Source organism: Gorilla gorilla, chromosome 6, assembly GCF_029281585.2.
Source record: "Gorilla gorilla gorilla isolate KB3781 chromosome 6, NHGRI_mGorGor1-v2.1_pri, whole genome shotgun sequence".
Taxonomy (NCBI): domain Eukaryota; kingdom Metazoa; phylum Chordata; class Mammalia; order Primates; family Hominidae; genus Gorilla; species Gorilla gorilla.
Window position 1 is genome coordinate 116,635,318 of NC_073230.2, and position 22,756 is coordinate 116,658,073.

At 37.7% G+C, this 22,756-nt stretch overlaps 1 protein-coding gene across 1 annotated transcript in view; it reads left to right on the forward strand.

Annotated features, from left to right (window-relative positions):
- The window catches only part of SLC26A4 (solute carrier family 26 member 4), a 58,147-nt gene that overhangs the window by 12,433 nt on the left and 22,958 nt on the right, over nucleotides 1-22,756 (forward strand). Inside the window, exons 5-12 of the mRNA XM_055392628.2 lie at nucleotides 766-950; nucleotides 1,548-1,712; nucleotides 11,089-11,241; nucleotides 11,342-11,424; nucleotides 16,639-16,786; nucleotides 17,708-17,821; nucleotides 21,971-22,048; nucleotides 22,189-22,284. Coding sequence (XP_055248603.1) covers nucleotides 766-950; nucleotides 1,548-1,712; nucleotides 11,089-11,241; nucleotides 11,342-11,424; nucleotides 16,639-16,786; nucleotides 17,708-17,821; nucleotides 21,971-22,048; nucleotides 22,189-22,284 — 1,022 coding nt within the window. The remainder of the gene's footprint in view (nucleotides 1-765; nucleotides 951-1,547; nucleotides 1,713-11,088; nucleotides 11,242-11,341; nucleotides 11,425-16,638; nucleotides 16,787-17,707; nucleotides 17,822-21,970; nucleotides 22,049-22,188; nucleotides 22,285-22,756) is intronic.

Consider the following 22,756-nt stretch of genomic DNA (forward strand, 5'->3'; position numbering starts at 1 on the left):
AACTTCGACCCTGTGATATTGATCAAGGTACTCAGATCCACAGAGATCAGGACATTGGACGCTCTAGGAAATTAATGAGATTATATGAAATAAAAGTTGAGCAGAACAAGTAAACACTCAATGTATGTGCTACCTTTGCCAGAAAACCTTTCCTGACAACTCTCATCCCTGTCCCCACCACCCATACACATGAGGATCACACATAGACAGGTTAGACAACATTTTGATATACTCACGAAGCATCCTGAATGTTGTATTCTAGTAATCTACCTACGTGTCTCTCTCGCCTATTTCTAGGTCATGAATGCCTCGAGATACCTGCGTTTTTAGCTTCTTTTTGTTGTTGTTGAGACAGAATCTGGCTCTGTCACCTAGGCTGGAGTGCGGTGGCGTGATCTCAGCTCACTGCAGCCTCCACCTCCCCAGCTCAAGCAATCCCCCCACCTCAGCCTCCCAAGTAGCTGGGACCATAGGCACGCACCACCCCACCCCGCTAATTTTTGTCTTATTTTGGTAGAGATGGGGTTTTACTATGTTGCTTAGGCTGGTCTGGAACTCCTGGGCTCAAGCGATCTTCCCATCTCAGTCTCCCAAAGTGCTGCGGTTACAGATGTGAGCCACTGGGTCCGGCTCAGCTTCTTTCGTGAACAAACAATATTTTCCTAGTCACAGCTAAATCTTTTATACATTTTTTAAATCCTATGCAGACACATTGAACATTTGTGATTAATAACTGATTAATTGTTAGAGACATTTTTTCCCCAGGACCTTTTCCAGTGGTGAGTTTAATGGTGGGATCTGTTGTTCTGAGCATGGCCCCCGACGAACACTTTCTCGTATCCAGCAGCAATGGAACTGTATTAAATACTACTATGATAGACACTGCAGCTAGAGATACAGCTAGAGTCCTGATTGCCAGTGCCCTGACTCTGCTGGTTGGAATTATACAGGTAATGAACTTACAAGTAAAATATAGATGGGTGTAATTTTTATTTGAAATTAACTTTAAAGCATATAGACTTAAAGATTCTTCTAAAAACAAAACAAAGTAATTTCCTGGAACCCAAAATTATTTTCTAAATTACGTTGTTTTAGGTCAGATGCTAAAATAGTAAGCAAGACCCCACTTATTAAGGCTCACTTATCATCAAAGTCAGAGACAGAAAAAAAGTGCAGAAGAACATGTGTGATTCAATTGAGGATGAGAGAAGGGAAATATACGGGAATCCATAAAGGAGAAAAAGTGTTCTGGTGAGCGGAGACACAGGACCGAAAGCCACAGAAATAAGCTATGGATTTTTGCTTTTCTGAGTACATGTATAGAAATACTTCAAGGTTTTTATTACACTTAGTTTTCAAATTTTAGAGTGGTGGAGGGAGGGGAGTGATAGGGTATTAAGAAATTCATATTTTTTTCTACCAGTATTTTTGTGCTATAGGCAGGCTACTAGTGTTTTCATTGGTATTAAGCTTGATTTAATATTTCCAGAGAATAGGTTTCTATCTCAGGCAAACGTTTAATTTTTCTTTCCTTTTCCTTATCGTAGTTGATATTTGGTGGCTTGCAGATTGGATTCATAGTGAGGTACTTGGCAGATCCTTTGGTTGGTGGCTTCACAACAGCTGCTGCCTTCCAAGTGCTGGTCTCACAGCTAAAGATTGTCCTCAATGTTTCAACCAAAAACTACAATGGAGTTCTCTCTATTATCTATGTAAGTGTTGCTTCTTGCTCCAGGGATGGGTCACTGTTCATTCCAGAAACAATTGTGTTCATTCTCTGAGTCTGGGCCAGGTGTGGTGGCTCACACCTGTAATCCCAGCACTTCGGAAGGCCGAAGTGGGCAGATTGCTTGAGCCCAGGAGTTTGAGACCAGCCTTGGCAATATGGTGAGACCTCATCTCTTAAAAAAAAAAAAAACGAAAGAAAGAAAGAAAAGAAAAAGAAAGAAAAAATCCAAAAATCCGAAAATTTGCCAGGTGTGGTGGTGCACACTTGTAGTCTCAGCTACTTGGGAGGCTGAGATGGGAAGATCTCCTGAGCCCTGGAGGTTGAGGCTGCAGTGAGCTGTGATCGCCCCACTGCACTCCACCCTGGGTGACAGAGCAAGAACCGGTTTCAAGCAAAAACAAAACCAAAACAAAACAAAACTTGAGTCTGGAGCACTCACATTTCTTTTCTTTTCTTTTTTTTTTTTTTTTGAGACGGAGTCTTACTCTGTCACCCAGGCTGGAGTGCAGTGGCATGATATTGGCTCACCACAACCTCCACCTTCCGGGTTCAAGCGATTCTCCTGCCTCAGCCTCCTGAGTAGCTGGGATTACAGGCGCCCGCCACCACACCCAGCTAATTTTTGTATATTTAGTAGAGACAGGGTTTCACCATTTGGGCCAGGCTGGTCTTGAACTCCTGACCTTGTGATCCATCCACCTCGGCCTCCCAAAGTGCTGGGATTACAGGTGTGAGCCACCGCGCCCAGCCTTGGAGCACCCACATTTCTCTATGCATACTTTGGGAGCCATTGAAAACATTTGGTTGCTTCTGTCAGAAATACTATTGTACTTAAAAATGTTAATGAAAACAAAGTGGTCTAATGAAGTAAAGGCTGCTCTGGAATGTAACAGACTTGATTTCTAGCCTCAGCTTTGTCTCTAACAGGTAAGTGACCCTGGATACATAATGTAGGGTGCTAATTGAAAGCTCAGTTTTAGAACTGGATGGACCTTGATTCAAATTCTGGCTCTACTGTCTACTAGCCATGTGAGCCAATCACCATGCCTCAGTTTCCTCCTCTGCAAAATTGGGTTAGTAATAGTATATGCCTCATTGGATTGTTAAATAAGAATAGATAAGCACTTGGCCCAGGGGCTGGTACATAGCAAGTACTCTAAATAAAGGAGTTATTTTGAAACGATTATTTCAAGGCATCTTTTCTTTTTATTGGTGAAATGAAATGATTGGAGATGTATCTTTAAAAGCTTTTTCTAACCATGAGAGTCCGTAAAATGCATAATGTAAATGTCTCAACAATTATAGATGAAAAGGAACATTAGATTCAGAGATGATTCACCATGCAAAAGAAATGCAAAAGCAGGATGTAGATCACACTAATTAGATTTGAAAAAGGTTTTGGATCTAAAAATGTGTTCTATATAAAGCATGTTATTGATGCTTGAAAAATGGTGATAATAGTAACATGATGTCATCCTAGCTTGGGGGGAATGATACCATACAAAAATAATGTGTCAACATTAAGAATGGAGTTTGAGTCTTTAAAGACCCACCTATTAGCTTCTAAAACAATGTAAGGCCATGTACACATATCTAAGAATTGGTGAGTATGTCAATAATTGCTCAATTTTATAACGGTGCCATAATCCCATACTATTACACTCCATCCATTCAACAAATATTACCAAGTGCTTACTACAGGCCGGGTACTGCGCTAAGCAGTGAGAATAGACAGAGGAGGCAGAATAACACAGTGATTAAGATCATGAGGCCAGGTGTGGTGGCTCATGCCTGTAATCCCAGCAGTTTGGGAGGCTGACACAGGTGGATCACTTGAGCCCATGAGTTCAAGATCAGCTTGGGCAACATGACAAAACCTTGTCCCTACTAATAATACAAAAATAATTAGACATGCATGGTGGCACACACCTGTAGTCTCAGCTACTTGGGAGGCTGAGGTGAGAGGATCACCTGAGCTCAGGAAGTTGAGGCTGCAGTGAGCCGAGATCATGCCACTGCCTTCCAGCCTGGGTGATGGGAGTGAGACCCTGTCTCAAACAACAATAACAGCAACAACAAACAAAAAACCAAAAACAAACAAAAAAGATCATGGACTTTGAACTTCAACAGACTTGAGTTGGCGTCTTTGTTCTGCACCCACTACCCGTGATGTTTATACTCAACTTCCCTAAGCCTCAGTGTCCTCAGTTGTAAAATGGGAGCAGTAATAGTAGCTACCTCTTAGAGCAGTGAGGATTGAAAAAGAAAATACGTATAAGGCACTTAGCACAATATCTGGCACATAGTAAGAATTGAGTTTATTATTATTATTATCACAGATGAATAGACCTCATGAAGCTCGCCGTTCATTTCCTCAGGACCCAGCCTATTAGGAAACGTTAGCAAAAGTTTTTGATTCAGCTTTATATGGGTCATTCTTGATATGTTTTTTCCTGTCAAATCCTCAGTTTTCTATTAAAAAAGAATTTTTTTTTTTTTGAGACAGGGTCTTGCCCCATTGCCTGGGCTGGAGTACAGTGGCACAGTCATAGCTCACTGCAACCTCCATCTCCCTGTGTCAAGCGATTCTTCCCCCTCAGCCTCATGAGTAGCTGGAACTACAGGTGTGCACCACCACACCTGGCTAATTTTCTTTTTCTTTGTTGAATTTTAGTAGAGGCAATGTCTTGCTATGTTGCCCAGGTTAGTCTTGAACTCCTGAGTTCAAGTGATCCTCTCACCTTGGCCTCCCAAAGTTCTGGGATTAAAGGAGTGAGCCACCATGTCCAGCCCATATTTTAAAATTAAAATTAAAAATTTTAAGATTTTATTTTGGTAGAGACAGGGGTTTTGCAATGTTGCCCAGGCTGGTCTTGAACCCCTGGCCTCAAGCAGTCATCTTACTGCATGCCTCCTAATGTGTTGGGATTATAGGTGTGGGCCACTGCACCTGGCCAATCCTTAGTTCTTTTTGAGACCTCTGACTGCCTTATTTTGACAGGCTCTGTAACTTTTGCAGCCCCTGGCACATCTTGCTTTTACTTACTTTTACATTTTCTCCATCAAATGTTCACTCATTTATTCCTTCATTGTCATTCATTCAGTTTATCTATTCAATAAACATATATTGAATACTTACCACGTGCCAGGCACTGTTCACTCCCTATAAAAACCCAGTGACTCATTAACCTACCAAGACATCTCTTACTGAGTATTCTCACCTCACTGGGCAAACATTGCTAGGCCTTCATCTACACAGATCACAGGAGGTCCAAACTAATTGTTGACCTGGGTCCATGGCCATTTCAGGACCCCTGCAGAGCAGGAGAAATAGTTCTTCTGGTCTCATAGGATTATGTTTAAGAAGAAACTTTCTGCAAATGATTTCACTTTGACAGGGACAAAAGTGAGCAGGAAACACTAGACCAAGGTCAAAAATAGTTTTTAAACCAAGTGCAGTCATTATGTAACTTATTTCCTGTTGAATATTTTTCTTGAAATCTCAGTTTAGCATACAGCATAGAATTTTGCAAGAAACTCCTCACAGGCCACCCAAGTTGGAGAAGGTATTTCAGTCATCCCTATATGGTGGTGAATATAAGTTTGCTCTTCTGAAAAAAAAAAAAAATCAGCAGGTCTGAAAACGATGGCATAGGGTTAAATGAGCCGCTTAGTCCCTGAATAAAGAATTTTGCTTATGACATTACCATTGTAATTATACATGAAAGAATCCTTCAATAAATGCAGAATAGTAGAGGATTCTCCCAGGAAAGACTGTAAGATTGTTGTAAAATACTTTACCTGGAGTGTTAACTTATCTTTGTTCTAAGATTGCACTTTGGTTTGTCCTGCCCTCTCCCCCAAAGAGGTGCTGACAACTCGAAATAACAAATGTAAAGAAATAGGGGAGAAAATATTAGAAGAAAAAAAATCAGTTAATTTACAAATGTCAGAGATACTGGATGTAGGAGGCAGAAGGGAGAATGACAGGGTATTGGCAGCAATTTAGAATTAGTCAATACCCTTGATGCTACCATGTAGCTACTCAGTTATCTAAGTAAATCCCAGTCCACTTAGGGGTTGATTTCCCACCATTCAATTTGAATGGTTTGTCTCAGTAGACAAGGGTGAGAGCTTTGAAAGCCACCACTAAGCTTGATTAGATTTGTTACTTTGTACCTATTTCAGTATGTAAAATTTATACATTGTATTAAAGTAACACTTTAAGGATTGATCTATACATGTATACACAAAAGATATGGAAGGAAATGCCTGACAGCAAAAGGTGGTCATGAAGCATTTGTGATATTCGTAGCGATAAAATAAACAAAAAAAATTCAGTTCCAATAGTAAACTGATCAATTTTCTCATACACATTATTGGGCATAATTTTTTCTTATGGTTTCATAAACACAGGTAATCCTGGGCAAGAACAAAGAAATTATCTAAATGAAATTGTCCTAAAATTTTCCAAACACAGCAGGAAATATAGTAAAATATTATCTATTACCAAAAAGTTCATTATCATAATTTGAATTATTTGGAATACTAAGCTAAAATACAGAATCATATGTGTATCCATACTATTAACATATTTTATGGTATTTTAACAGTAAACTAAATTAGAAGTACTGTTCAGTGTTTTTGTAGTCTAATTTCTATGTCGTTAAGTATAATCTTATATTATTATATAATATAATCTTATCTTATATTATTATATAATCTTATATTATTATATTTTATAATCTTATCTTATTATATTATATAATCTTATCTTATATAATCTTATATTATTATATACTCTTATATAATATAGTCTTATATTATTATATAATATAGTCTTATATTATTATATAATATAGTCTTATATTATTATATAATATAGTCTTATATTATTATATAATATAGTCTTATATTATTATATAATATAATCTTATAGTATTATATAATATAATCTTATAGTATTATATAATATAATCTTATATTATTATATAATATAATCTTATAGTATTATATAATCTTATAGTATTATATAATCTTATCGTATTATATAATCTTATCGTATTATATAATCTTATCGTATTATATAATCTTATCGTATTATATAATCTTATCGTATTATATAATCTTATCGTATTATATAATCTTATCGTATTATATAATCTTATCGTATTATATAATCTTATCGTATTATATAATCTTATCGTATTATATAATCTTATCGTATTATATAATCTTATCGTATTATATAATATAATCTTATCGTATTATATAATATAATCTTATCGTATTATATAATATAATCTTATCGTATTATATAATATAATCTTATCGTATTATATAATATAATCTTATCGTATTATATAATATAATCTTATCGTATTATGTAATATAATCTTATCGTATTATGTAATATAATCTTATCGTATTATGTAATATAATCTTATCGTATTATGTAATATAATCTTATCGTATTATGTAATATAATCTTATCGTATTATGTAATATAATCTTATCGTATTATGTAATATAATCTTATCGTATTATGTAATATAATCTTATCGTATTATGTAATATAATCTTATCGTATTATGTAATATAATCTTATCGTATTATGTAATATAATCTTATCGTATTATGTAATATAATCTTATCGTATTATGTAATATAATCTTATCGTATTATGTAATATAATCTTATCGTATTATGTAATATAATCTTATCGTATTATGTAATATAATCTTATCGTATTATGTAATATAATCTTATCGTATTATGTAATATAATCTTATCGTATTATGTAATATAATCTTATCGTATTATGTAATATAATCTTATCGTATTATGTAATATAATCTTATCGTATTATGTAATATAATCTTATCGTATTATGTAATATAATCTTATCGTATTATATAATATAATCTTATCGTATTATGTAATATAATCTTATCGTATTATATAATATAATCTTATCGTATTATGTAATATAATCTTATCGTATTATATAATATCATCTTATCTTATTATGTAATATAATCTTATCGTATTATATAATATCATCTTATCTTATTATGTAATATAATCTTATCGTATTATATAATATCATCTTATCGTATTATGTAATATAATCTTATCGTATTATATAATATCATCTTATCTTATTATGTAATATAATCTTATCGTATTATATAATATCATCTTATCTTATTATGTAATATAATCTTATCGTATTATATAATATCATCTTATCTTATTATATAATATAATCTTATCGTATTATATAATATCATCTTATCTTATTATATAATATAATCTTATCGTATTATATAATATCATCTTATCTTATTATATAATATAATCTTATCGTATTATATAATATCATCTTATCTTATTATATAATATAATCTTATCGTATTATATAATATCATCTTATCTTATTATATAATATAATCTTATCGTATTATATAATATAATCTTATATAATCTTATCTTATTATATAATGTAATCTTATATTATTATATAATCTTATCTTATATTATTATATAATCTTATTATATCTTATATTATTATATAAGTATAATCTTTTATTATATTATTACATAATATATAAGTATAATCTTCTATTATTATATAATATTATTATACAATAATAATGTAAACTGACTATTGCAGTTTACATGGTGAGTTTTATTTCTGCACAGATCAAACTTTCTATCATAGAGCTCTTCTTAAAAGATTCTGAATGACTACTCAATATGTAGGCAACTTATTTACATACTCAGATGCCTTGCATGATGCAATCGTGTAATATAAACTGATTTTGGTTTTTGAACCTCATGTTACATTTCTAATCCACCAGACATACTTTTTATTCAAAGGTCTAATTGATTCTCATAGATTAAACTGGAATCCTGTAATGATTATTTTTGTAAAGTAAAAATGTTTGTGTGATTGGGATAATGATTCCAAATGTTTTGTTTTTCAAGTTTTAATTTTTGCATCTTGAGTTGAAAAGTACACCTTTAATGAATAGACAATTCATCAAAATGTTATACCTAGCTCCCGAATTAATCAGGGTCATTCATCAGAAAACTGATTATGTAAAGGACCAAACAGCAATGATAACCTTCAAGCCTCTGGGATATGTAGGGCTGTTTGCTCCTGTGTTAAATGCCCTAAGTTCTTGTTATCGTGTCTGCTGGTGGTAGTTATCCCATTTTCTTTTTCACTCTGCTGTCCCTGGCATCATCTTGTTTCTGTCAGTGTACCTGCCTTTAGCAATTTTCAGTGACTCTGAAAACCAGACAAAGTGAATTTGTTAGTACTGGATTTCAAGAAAGAGCAAAAGTACCCTCTGAGTGAAAGTTCAAGAGTCTTCCTACAAGTTCAATGCCTGAACTCTAGTCCAAGTGTTTGGTGGGAGGTATTTTGCTTCCATAATAACTTCTCCCCCATTCCCTTACTCTTCTTGAATGTGTTCCAGAGAGTTGAGGTTGCTGGCAAAGTGACTCCTAGATTACTTAAGGTTCATTAAGTACTTAAAGTTCATTAAGCTCATACATAATTGTCACCAGATTATCATTATAATTATTTTAAAAGTAGTTTATCTGTGAAAATAAGTAAAATCATGTTATAAATGTTATAAACTATAAGATGCTCCATTCTTTTATCTTCCTATAAAATATGTCTATAAAAAAGCTCATTTAAAGAAAAGTTACCTTCACTGTGAGATTGTCTCAAAGAAATGTCTCAAAGATACCTTCTTAAATCCTGCCTTCTACAGGACTGAAGTTAATATAACAAAGATATTAGTGTTCTTCCTTGGGATTCTTCCTTGCTAATTTCCTTGAAAACACCCTTGATTCCCAGAAGTCTCCTATTTACAAAACAAAACTAGTTTTTCTTGAATTGATTCATCTGTCTACTTAAAGATTTTTTTTGGCCAGTTGTGGTAGCTCATGCCTGTAACCCCAACACTTTGAGAGGTTGGGCAGGAGGATTTCTTGAGGCCAGGAGTTCAAGACCAGTCTGGGCAACAAAGTGAGACACCGTCCCCTGCCCCCACCTCCTCCTGCCCCAATCTCTACAAAAAATAAAATAGCCTATTTATTGTACTCTCTACAATAAATAAAATAAATACAGATGCCTGCCTGTAGCCCCAGCTACTCTGGAGGGTGATGTGGAAGGATTGCTTGAGCTCAGGACTTCAACACCACTGTACTCCAGCCTGGGCAAGAGAGCTAAAAAAAAAAAAAAAAAAAAAAAAAAAAAAAAGTTTTTTTTTATGTTATCTTAGTTCAAGTTTGAGAAATAAAATTAAGTGCCAAATTTATTTCCAAAAATGTATGCTTGTCAGGAGATATACCTAATGTTAAATGACGAGTTAATGGGTGCAGCACACCAACATGGCACACGTATACATATGTAACAAACCTGCACGTTGTGCACATGTACCCTAAAACTTAAAGTATAATTTAAAAACAAAAAACAGAAAAAAACTACAGATTCAATTCAGCTTTAGGAATTAAAAAAAAAGATTTGATATAATTATATCATTATAAAATCAAATTTTTTAAATAAAACATGAAATTGTTTTAATTTAAAAAAAAAGTATGCTTGGCCTATATGTCAATTCAATAGCTTTTCTTTGCCAGAAAGAATGAAGTCAGTCTACCTGTATCCACATATGAAGTATTTTAGGATTTTTTGTTATTTTTTGTTATTATCTATATCATTCAGGTTTAGGAAAGAACTTTACCTAAAATACTGGCTAATTGTGCCCCAAAAAAAAGAAAGCTAGAAAGAAAGAACACACACACACACACACATACACACACATATATACACACACACAAAAAACAACCAACTGATCAACTGGGAGTTTCAGGTTTATCAGCCTTCAGTCTCAATGCTGTATCACTGTAGTAAAAATCAGGCTACTTGATAGCACCTAGAAACCCATTTTAAGATATAAACTTGTAAAGCATTTCTGTAAGTAAAAGGCAGTATGTTTATAATGACATTTTTTCTTTTAAGACATCTTTATTATTATCATAAAAAATGCAGAGAAGTAAAAATAAGAATGTAGAAATCACCCAGTTTTTCCTTTCCAAGTAAACAATCATAAAAAACTTGGTGTATATATATATTGCAGCAATTGTATGTATGTAATGGTCTCTGTATCAACCAACACATTTTTATCATTTTACTGAAACTTTTGAGTGTTGTTTGATGCTGATATCATGGTTTTTCATGTGGGAAGATTCATATGAGAATTGATTGTGTGTGTGTGCATGTGTGTGTGCTTGTGTGAGTGTAGCAGCAGGAAGTATATAAAATTATTTTCTTTTTATAGACGCTGGTTGAGATTTTTCAAAATATTGGTGATACCAATCTTGCTGATTTCACTGCTGGATTGCTCACCATTGTCGTCTGTATGGCAGTTAAGGAATTAAATGATCGGTTTAGACACAAAATCCCAGTCCCTATTCCTATAGAAGTAATTGTGGTAAGTAGAATATGTAGTTAGAAAGTTCAGCATTATTTGGTTGACAAGCAAGGAATTATTAAAACCAATGGAGTTTTTAACATCTTTTGTTTTATTTCAGACGATAATTGCTACTGCCATTTCATATGGAGCCAACCTGGAAAAAAATTACAATGCTGGCATTGTTAAATCCATCCCAAGGGGGTGAGTGTTGTGTTCCTCTTAGTACTAATACATTAAGTCAGTAAGTCAGTCTTTTTTATTTAAATGAAACCTTTTATTACAAGCTTCATTTCACTGATGCTCCTTCAATAGTCCTATTTGTGTGTGATCTTGAAGAAACAACCATAAGACAAACAGTATGTGTGTAGATAAACGTCAAGCCATTTGTTTAAAAGCAGCCCGTATATGCTCTTTTTTCTTCATTTTCTTAAAACATGGCAGAACATGTACGGTTAACATCAGAGTCCTGATTTAAACTTATACATAATGTTATAATATAATATAAATAGAATCATTTCTCAGTAACATCTATTGCACTGTGAACAATCTGCTTAAGGAATCAGGGACATCTGGCCTAAATTCTCTATCATTTAGTTTAATCAATTTTGGATAATAATTACATCCTCGTACCCATAAGTAAAATGCATTATCTTCAAGGGAAGTTTTAGAAACATTTGGTAGTTTGGTGAATTACAAGAGTAAAAGATCAAGGTCCTTCATTCATCTCTGTCACCTTCCAGTTTTGTGACCTGAGGAGATTCTCCTATATAAGACAAGGATAATGAAAACAGCTGAAGCCTCAACTCAAGCTTATTATGAAACACCAGTGAGATCTCTCATGAAATGAAGAGTAGTCAAGACACCCTACACCATAATTTTCTCATACGGGGTTACAAAGGAGGCCTAGATGTTTATTATATTTGTAACATACACTCATAACATTTAAGACTAGACTTGCTGTTAATCAAGAAGTACTAGTTTTCCCTAAGACTAGAAGAGTTTGGTACCGGTGTTTCTACCAGGAAAGGGAGTGGAGGGGAGGGAAGGGCACGGAGCCACTGTTTGGTACCAGTGTTTGTTTTCCATGCTTTTAATAGAAACTTCCTCAGGCAAGCTTATTCCCAGAGTTTATTCTACAGGGAACTGCTGTATTCCCATTTGATGAATCTTATAATTTCTTCTAATATCTGTTCCAAACTATTTGAAAAAGCACAGCTGGCTACATGGGACTTAATTTACATGCTATCCATTACAAGGTTTCTCAAACTTACCCTTTTGTAAGAATCACATGGGATCCTTTTTCACACAGATTCCTGGTTCCCACCCCAAACCTATTGAATCAGGCTTTCCAGAGGTGGGGCTCAGGAATTAATATTTTTCAAAAGTGCCTCAATTGATTCTTGCCCTCAAGGAAACTGGAGAAACTCTTTAAGAGAGGATCAACAAATCTAATCTAACAATTAGATAATTTCATTAGTTAGAAACAATTACAGAAAAAGATACTTTACAGATCTCTTTTGTCAGGCTTCCTAGGATGCATCAAGTTATAGGTGGTCCACAGAGCAGGCCCTGTCCCATCCATCCGTGTTCCATTATTTGGTTTGGGGAACTCATTTCTTCTGCCTTAAATTATCCTTCCAGGTCCTCTGCAGAGCTTTCCTGTGCACTCCTCCTGAGAACAGATTTCTAGCCTCTCGCCCTTGAGTTTAATGAAGCTGAATCCTTTGACAGACCACCTGGTCAGCTTGGTCAGCTAATTTAACCTGCCTGGCCCCAGGGACTTTAAGCTACTCCATGAGGGCAGTGACCCCATTGGTGTTGTTCAGCTCTGTCCCAGAGCACAGAGCTCATCTCACAGTAAGCTCTCAGAAAACACTTGTTGAAGGAATAAAATACCCAAGCCTATGTCACTATAAACAAGCCACAACAAAGGCCTTGGTTATCTGATCTCACCTGGTAGCACAGAAGCAATTCTGACGACATTAACAAACCTGAAAAAGAAAGGGAGTGGAGAGATTGGAAAAAAGCAAGCAGAGTATTAAAGTGGCCCTGAGGTGAGCACAGTGAAAGGAAGAGGGACAGAGAGATTGTGATATGCCCCCTTTTGATCTCCTCCCTGCTTCAATCCTCCATTAAGGCTGCTGCTCGTAGTTCCCTTTATCCTATTGAGGGTCGGGACCATAAGTTAGGATCACTCCTAACCTAGGACCATACGTTAGGACCATAAGTTAGTCCCCAATAACAATGCCCCATTGGACAGCCAAAAACGGTGGCTCCATGCCCTTCCCTCTACTCCCTTTCCTGGTAGAAACATACAACTTTTCCTTGTCCAGTCAACATCTAAGCGCCCCACTAGGATTCACTTTCTCTCATCCTGGGTGCTTTCTTAACCAGCAGACACTATGAGGGCCAGTCATGTGCGTCTCTTCTCATGCAACTGGTCCTTATCTGCAACTCGTAATCTGCCCAGTTCCTCACTCATCCTGCCCAGGCTTCTCTTTTACCTCTTCTGTTATAGTGGTGTGTGTGTGTCTGTGTGTATGTGTGTGTGTGTGTGCGTGCACGTGTATGTGTAAACCCATAACAAGATTGACAGCTCTGTCCTCTAAATTTTAATCCCTATTCACTGTCTTGCCTCCTGTATTCGTCAGTTCCAGAGGTCCTCTTGTTGTCATGTTTGTTACTCTTTCTTTCATTCTCTTTCTTTCTTCCCTTCCTTCCTTCCCTCCCTTCCCTCCCTTTCCTACCTTCCCTCCCTTTCCTCCCCTTCCTTCCTTCCTCTCTCTCTTTTTTCTTTCTTTCTTTCTCTTTCTTTCTATCTTTCTTTCTTTCTTTTTCTTTTCCTTTCTTTCCTTTTCTGAAACAGAACCTCACTCTGTCACCCAGCATGGAATGCAGTGGCATGATCTTGGCTCACTGCAACCTCTGCCTCCCAGGTTCAAGCAATTCTCCTGCCTCAGCCTCCTGAGTAGCTGGGACAACAGGCACACACTGCCATGCCTGGCTAATTTTTAGTAGAGATGGGGTTTCACCATGTTGGCCAGGCTGGCCTCAAACTCCTGACCTCAGGTGATCTGCCTGCCTCAGCCACCCAAAGTGCTGGGATTACAGGCACTCTTATAGACCCCTTTTGTCAGGTTTCCTAGGATGTATCAAGTTATAGGTGGCCGCAGAACATGCCCTGTCCCATCAATCTGGGTTCCATTCATTGGTTTGGGGAACTCAGGCCTACTGTTGTTTTTAAAGTATGTGCTTTGCAGTTGTACTTGAAAGTGTGGCACAGGGGCAAAGCCAACAAAACCACAGGGGTTTTTTCCTGGCTGCTTTCTGAGGGCTACTCTTCTTCTCTAGCTGGAGTGGTGGTGCATTTGCCAAGTGTTCAGACCCAGTCTGAAGTACTCTGGTATTCTGTTTGGTATTCTGTTTATGATGCTGGCCTGTCGTTTGTGGAATTTTGGGCCCTTCAGGGTTCACTTCTCCCGGTCTTCATCTTTTCAGATAAGTGTGTGTTCACATGCTCACTCCCTTGGGCTCTTCATACTGTTGTCTTATGATCAGGCCTGACATGCTTGGCTGGAGCCAAACAGGCCCACTGAGCAAAAAATTTGGAGAGTTATATCCACAGAAGGAGGGCAAGGGCAAGGGCAAGGGCAAGGAAAAAAGGCTTACTTACAGGTCATTAGAAGATATCCAGACGGGACTTCAATTGGTTTGGGGCAAATAATTGGCACACTTAGGGTTCAGCAAGACAGCAGACATGAGTGGCAGGAGTATGACAGACTTAGGTTCTCCCAATATATACCTAGAACCTACTATATGTGTAGACACTAATTACTTACTTACACAAGTGATTCCTCATTGAATCTTATGAGAAGAATATATAGTCCCCATTTGACAGCTGAGGAAACTGGGATGTGGTGGATTTAAATAACATGCCTAAAGTCATTTGAGAGTGATTCTGGTCCTTTGACTTAAGTCTTTGCACTTTACACTTTGCAAACCTGGATAATCAAGGATCAGGTCATATTTGGAGAACTAGGCAGCCAGGCAGGCAAAGTGCATTAGGCTGCTATCAAAACTAAGCTGTATGTGAAACTGGAAAGTTATCCTGACAAGTCCGAGTGACCTGAAGTAGGGTTGACTGGGTCTCAGGAGCAAGTCAGGAGCCTGTTTTGAGAAGTGTGGTCCCAAGTCACATCCCAATTAGCAGGTGATGTCATGCTGAGTCGCCCAACTGTTGGATCAGGGTTTCCAACATCCTGTCTGTCTACAGATGGGGTTCATTCCACAGTCTCATTGTGGGGTAGGATGGGATATAAGGAGAAAAGGAGTCTGAAAATTAACCTCACTGGTAGGGAGAGTAAGGCTACAAGGGCAGAGAACCAGACAGATCTTGTTAGGTAGGAAATCGTCTAATATCTAACATTTAGACCTGGACCCACTAACTGACCTCCAGCAGATCACTTCACGTTTCCAGGTCTAAGTTCCTTTATCAACAAGACAAGACAAGAGCGGTGGATTCAACAATACCTAGGATGCTTTCTCTATGGTTTTCTCTAAGAACCTTATTTCTATTTTATTTTTACCACTGTTCTCTAATTATAGGGGAAAATGTAGTTTCCTTATTAAAGAAACTTTAGGCATAAGTGAGGTAGGTCGGGGAGACCTTTCATGGCTGGGGGCCTCTGGAATTATACCATATGGATAGTCATCAAGATACAGGTCCATCTCCCAAATTTTCATATTTGAGAGAACCTCATGGTATAATGTGTAGGTTAATATTTTTATATGGTTTGTAGGGTAGCTCTGGTTTTGTCAAACAGTAGTCATTGGACCCCACAATCATTGAGATATTTTAGTCACTATGGAGCATTGTGATAATTGCATTAATTCAATCTTTTTTGCCTTAAGAAGATTTTAAATGTCCTGGCTCTCAAAAAAAGGATTTTCCACTGAGCTCTTTTAGCGTCATACATTCTTTGTCTCTTTAACAGAGCTGATACCTCTTCAAACACAGTAAATCTCATATTATGGCTAGAATCTCTTTTAAATTCAAAGACCTTTAAGATGGAATTGTGGAAGGAGAAACACTAACATGTGAAATGGCATGGATGGGGCTGTATGATATTAAAGAATCAGTAACAGCAGATTTATTCATGTGAGAGATACAGAAGAGTCAGCATGGGTAGGCTCAAAAATAGAGGACAAAGAAATCAGCCAGTAAGATAACACCAACTTCTGATTAAACATTATAAAAGCTGCTACTATCATGTATGTATTTCGTGTGCTTTTTGTTCTTTTGGATCAAGTGCTTTCATGTCTAATATGTGACTGAGCAGATATAGCATTTGATGAGATGGGGAAAAAGAACGGTGGTCAAATCTTCACAGCATTTTTCACTTAAAAACTCACTAGGTTTTTGCCTCCTGAACTTCCACCTGTGAGCTTGTTCTCGGAGATGCTGGCTGCATCATTTTCCATCGCTGTGGTGGCTTATGCTATTGCAGTGTCAGTAGGAAAAGTATATGCCACCAAGTATGATTACACCGTCGATGGGAACCAGGTATGGGTGCCCTTTTGCTGAACTGGTTTTATAGGGCTGGAAACAGGAAAAAAACATAAATGGAAAAGATTTTGGTGTCAGCTAAAGAAGGGGTTGGATTCTTTCACCAGACCTTATTGGGTTGGTTTTCCTCGTGTTTGCTAATTAGAAATTATTTTGGAATAGACACACTGCATCACTTTGCTTTTTTAAGAAATAAGTTGAAATAACACTAATTTTAAAAGAGCTAATTCAGTCAGGTCATAAATAACATTCAAAGTGAACATATTAGGTCAGAAAGAGAATTCTTCATGTAACCCAGTACCTCTTGGCAATTATTTTTAACGGCAGTTATAATGTGACAAAACAGTGCAACAAACATTAATAATAGTTGTGACCACTTTAAATTGAGGTGGTTCACTGTGCAGTTAATATATACAGGCAATTTTTGTAGGCATGTGATACATTGCCAGGTAAGCTGATTTCACACTGCTTGCAAATTTGCAAGTTCTGTATCTATATGTTTCTGAAAATACAGTATAGCAATAACAGTAGTTAAATGGTTAGTAATCAAGCAGAATAACAGCACTGCTAGTCATAATATGCTTCATAGCGAATATTCAACCACAGAAAAACACTTGATGTGAGAGCTGCAGACATTCCATTCACTAGGCAGTGAAAAAGCTTAGCAAATGATCAGGTGCTATTTCTTGTCAACTTTAAAAATTATTGAGAGCAATGAGACCTCTCTCAGATGGTATGGAGTCCAAACTCCTGATGTCGTACAAGGACCACAAGTACCTGTCACGGTAAAAATTAGACTGGACCACCAAGCAGAGTAGGCATGGGAGTTTTCATTCTTAATGTACTTCCTGAAATACTCAGCGAAGGTCTTGCAAAGATTCAATTTGTAGGATCGTTGTCATCCAGTCTCTTCCTTAGGAATTCATTGCCTTTGGGATCAGCAACATCTTCTCAGGATTCTTCTCTTGTTTTGTGGCCACCACTGCTCTGTCCCGCACGGCCGTCCAGGAGAGCACTGGAGGAAAGACACAGGTAGGAACAACAGCCTTATGATATCCATCTCAGAGAACAAGTCGAGGAATGGCAACAGAGGAAGGCTCGCACCGAGCTTAGCAGGACAATTTGCCTTTCAGACTTGTACTTCCTAATCTGATTCACCTCAGGTCTATTCCTCTTGTTCCACTCCCTCACCTGAAATCTCTTAAAAAACAACATGTAAGGTTTTCTGATACAGTGATTCTCAAATCTATTTGTCAGTGCTTACCTGTCATGTAGCTACACTTACCTGCTGTGGTCAATAACAACTGACAAGGAATCAGTAATGAAGGATGCTGATTTTGTTAATTTGTTACCTGGGGAGACAGATGGCCTGGTAAAAGCGCTTCCTGGCTTTCCTGGCTTTAGGAGCTATTCTATTTTCAGGAAAGTGAAAAGCTCTATTCACATTTCCTTTAGAAGGATCAGGAACTTCCTCCAGGGGCGTTTGGTCCCACAGAACAACAGTTTGCTAGCCAAGAATATTTTTGTTGTAACATTTTTGGCATTTCTTCCTGAGTAAGATTTATGTTGTTGAAGTTCTGCATGTGGGTTTAATCTTATCTTTTAAATGTGGTTTGCAGTTGTTGCCTTTACAAGGTGGCCAAAAAGCCAGTATCCTAGTTAATCTCTGGATAATCCCTCCTTCAGTGTTCAGAAAGCTCAGGAGCCATACTCAAAGGCCACTCTTTCCAGCAGGACACGGTTGAAAAGACCACACCAAGCAGATGGGCACAAGGGACAGACTCAGGAATTTTGCTTCTGTCTCTTATGCCTTGAGGTCCTTATCTTCCCAACACAGAAAGAACTATTATTTAGGAGTAAGAAGTGCATTGAGACTCCAAAGAACAACAAACCCAAACTACATAGTGCAATACACACACACACACACACACATGCACGCACACATGCACAGTCTTCACAGTCTTCAAATGGGTTTTACTAAGGCGGGGACACTTAAAAAATAAATATAAGTCGGGCACAGTGGCTCATGCTTGTAATCCCAGCACTTTGGGAGGTTGAGGTGGGCGGATCAATTGAGGTCAGGAGTTCGAGACTAACCTGGCCAACATGGTGAAACCCCTTCTCTACTAAAAATGCAAAAATTAGCCAGGTGTGGTGGTGGATGCCTGTAATCCCAGCTACTTGGGAGGCTGAGGCAGGAGAATCACTTGAACCTGGGAGGTGGAGGTTGCAGTGAGCCAAGATCATGCCATTGCACTCCAGCCTGGGTGACAAGAGCTAGACTCTCTGTCAAATATATATATATATACACACACACACACACACAAATATATATATATATATATATTCTCATATATATATATGAGAATAACTGAAAAAACTAATGACTCCAACAGTGACTTGCCCAGGGAGAGCTTTAATTGTCCCCAATATGCATGTGATGCTCCTTTCCTATTTATAATGGATCTTGTGACAGACTTGGAAGAATTGGCCTCTTCCAGTTTTTTGGCTTCTTTTCAACAAAAAATTTTATTTTCAGAATTTTTCTTAATTTTTTATTTTTTTTGCAAATATTTCCAGCTCTGAGGGAGCAGGTAAAATAATACAGCTCATATCCGGAGGCATAGCCAGAGATCTGTGGTCAAGGGGAAGAGGTCAGAGCCAATTTTCAAAGCTGTGCACATTTCAGGCTGCAGCTGTCAGCAGCAGGAACTTCTGCTGCTTTCATTTGAGATGGAGCACTGACAAGCTCTCCAGAGCACATGGTCTTCAGCGGGTGCAGGCAGATCTCAAACTGCTGATGTCCATTCTCCTGATGTTACCTCCAGGCTCAAATGAGGCATGGGCTGGCTGTCCCAGTAAGTATGCCCATGTAAAGTGACCTCCTTGGCAGAGGGTTTGGGGGATAATGGTGTTCTGGTAAGCTAATACCCCCTGCCACATACTGGCATGTATTATATTTAGGAATGAAGGATGCCAGGATTTCAGCATTAAAGAATGAAACGAGTAAAGAAATGACTTCATGTTTAATTATTGAAATGTATACTAAATTCTGGGGTTAAAAGTCTAAGTGCCTGAACTGAAATCCAGGGACTGATGGACAAATAAACTGGCAGGGCTTCTCTTGTGTGGCTTCTCGTGTTTTCTCTTGTGTTGGAACTTCAGTTTCAGCATCTACAAAATGGAAATGATAATTGCATCAATTTCATAGGGATATTGTGAGGATTAGGCAAGAAAATGTAAAGCCTTAGCATATACTTGTAAATGCTCATTGTATCACTCCTTTAGGCAAGAATAGCATCTTAGCATCTATGATACATATATTGTGCCTGGCACATAAGAAGCACCTGGCATATATTTGCTGAATGAATGAATGGAAGAATGAGTATTGGTGGACATGAACTGTTTTTAGCACATCTACAGATTGTAGAAGAATTAAACATTGGAACCTTTTCTTTCCCTCACCCCCATCTGACTTCCACTGACTCACAGAAAAGTAATTCTGATTACAAACCACTCTTTAGCTCTGATTACCCCCTCCCTTAACAGAATAATTTTTTAGTAACTGAATCTGGTTGTAGATATAAAGTCTACAGAGTTTCTCACAAACAAGCCTTATCAAGTAAGTAGAAATAATTGATCACTCACCGATTTTAATATAGTGGCCAAAATGAGCCTTGGCCTCCCATAATTGGAGACTCATTATGACATATAATTGGCAAGTAGGTGGCCACTGTCCTGGCATGAGTTTGGCGGCTGACTGTGGTCCTTGTCCCCAAATCTCCATATCTTTCTCCAGTTCACAGAGCTCCCCATCCACAGTGAGATGCAAGTGGCTCGGTAAATACTGGTTGAGTAATTGCATGCAAGGAAGGAAGGGAGGGATAAGGGAAGGAAGGAAAGAAGAAAATGGAAGGAAGGACAAGGGAGAGGAAGGGAAGGGATACGAAGGAAAGCGAAGAGAAGGGAGGGAAGTAGGATATCAGCTTCTCTGCTTAGTCAGGAGAAGGGAAAGAGCACCAGGGTACTGGGAATCTAGGATGGGCATAGGAAGAGCGTAGAAAAGCCAGCCAGACATACAAAGCACTCTTTTTAGTACCTCATACACATCATATTGCCTCAGGCTGACCCAACTATAATCTAAATATAAATGATCAATTTGCCAGGTAGAGCAAGTGCTTTCTAATTTTCTGTTTATATTTGCTGTGTCTGTCTCCCGTAACTCAGACCTCTTGCACTAGACAGTACTTGTGCTCAACAAAATCTTCCCAGTTGTTTCCTCTCTGATTGCTTTGCTTGTAGTTCCCTGTCTCCTTTTCTTCTTTGTTTCAGAGCTTCTAATCTTCATCTTGGCTCTGCCCCAGCTGTCTCAACAGAGAATTCATTGGTCATCTAATCAAACGAGAGTAGTCCCCACCCCCTCAGCCTCTCTCCTGACTAGTATGGATCTTAGGAGAGCTATTTTTGCCAGCGAAGGTAAAGTTTCTGAAGCTTCCTTTTACCCCTGCTATTGCCCCGTCACTCCATAGCCACTGTTTCAGGCTGCCTTGGGGCAAAGCTCTGAGCCTGCCTCCGTGGAACTGTCAGAGGAGGCAGGAGACACAATCCCACCTCTCAATGTGCAAATGTGGCATTTCGAATTTGCAATAGGATGAGTAAATTTATTTTCTCTGAGACTTTAATGAGACCATGTGCTACAAGTACGAAGTGTTATCAGAGTTGCTATTATAGCTGCAGCTTCAATAATGCAGAAGAATCAGCTATGTGCCATAAGAATTTATTTCCCAAGAATATGACAATGATCTCTGTTGTTGGGAAAGGGGGGATTGGTCCATGTTTCCTGCCATGGTAAATAACTAGAAGGTTGGCCTGAATGGACGCCGAAACCGCAGGTGTGTACTATCACCAAATAAAATCCCTGTCAAACTGGCTTTAATTTCATAGGATCAGTCTCCATATTTTCTTTAACTTCTCTGCCATAGCATATATAGATGCCATTTTTGTTCAGTTTTGTGGCTTGAGCAAATAACTATCACTTTTCTCGACAGTATTGAGCAGAAGGGGGAGGCAGGGAAGTACGAAGTGTGTCTGTGAACAGGCTGTCTCATACACACATCCAGTGAGCTGGAAGACACAAGGGAGAAGGACGAATCCTTTTCATAGGAGGTGTGTGTCTTCCAGGTTGCTGGCATCATCTCTGCTGCGATTGTGATGATCGCCATTCTTGCCCTGGGGAAGCTTCTGGAACCCTTGCAGAAGGTATAACCCTGCTTCTCTGCATACCGATTGCATAATTTCCCTTCACTACTCTGCTACCAGATAAATAACAGGAGATTTAACAATCATCACATGGAAAACCATTCCCTGAATAACACAGCCTTCTCTGTCTCTCTTGGCAGTCGGTCTTGGCAGCTGTCGTAATTGCCAACCTGAAAGGGATGTTTATGCAGGTGTGTGACATTCCTCGTCTGTGGAGACAGAATAAGATTGATGCTGTAAGTCACCTACCACCCATTTTTATCTGAAATAAGATTTGGTTCTTATATGCTTCCTGCCATATCACTATATTCCCCCCATCCCCTAAGTCTCACTTGTGCTTTGGGAACTCCAGAGGAGAAATTAGAATTATGGGGATAAATCAAAGCCATGAAGTCTTCCATGTGAACTGCATTTTGTGAAGATTCTGTATCTCTGGGAAGGTCAATTTCCAGCAAGAATCCCATATGAGGCTCATTCATACACCTTTGGCCTTTTAAACGCAAAAAGCAAAAAAATGTTTAAACACCCTAGTTTAGAAGGACAAACAACATACAAAACAATGCAAAAACAAAATACAAAATGTAAAAACCCATGCTGACTTTAACTCTGACTAACATAACCTTCGCAACTATTCTGAGAAACTAAAAATCAGAAGCTAAATCCTTCAGAGTTCCTCTCTAAATTAAACCATAAAAAGAATGAGAAGAC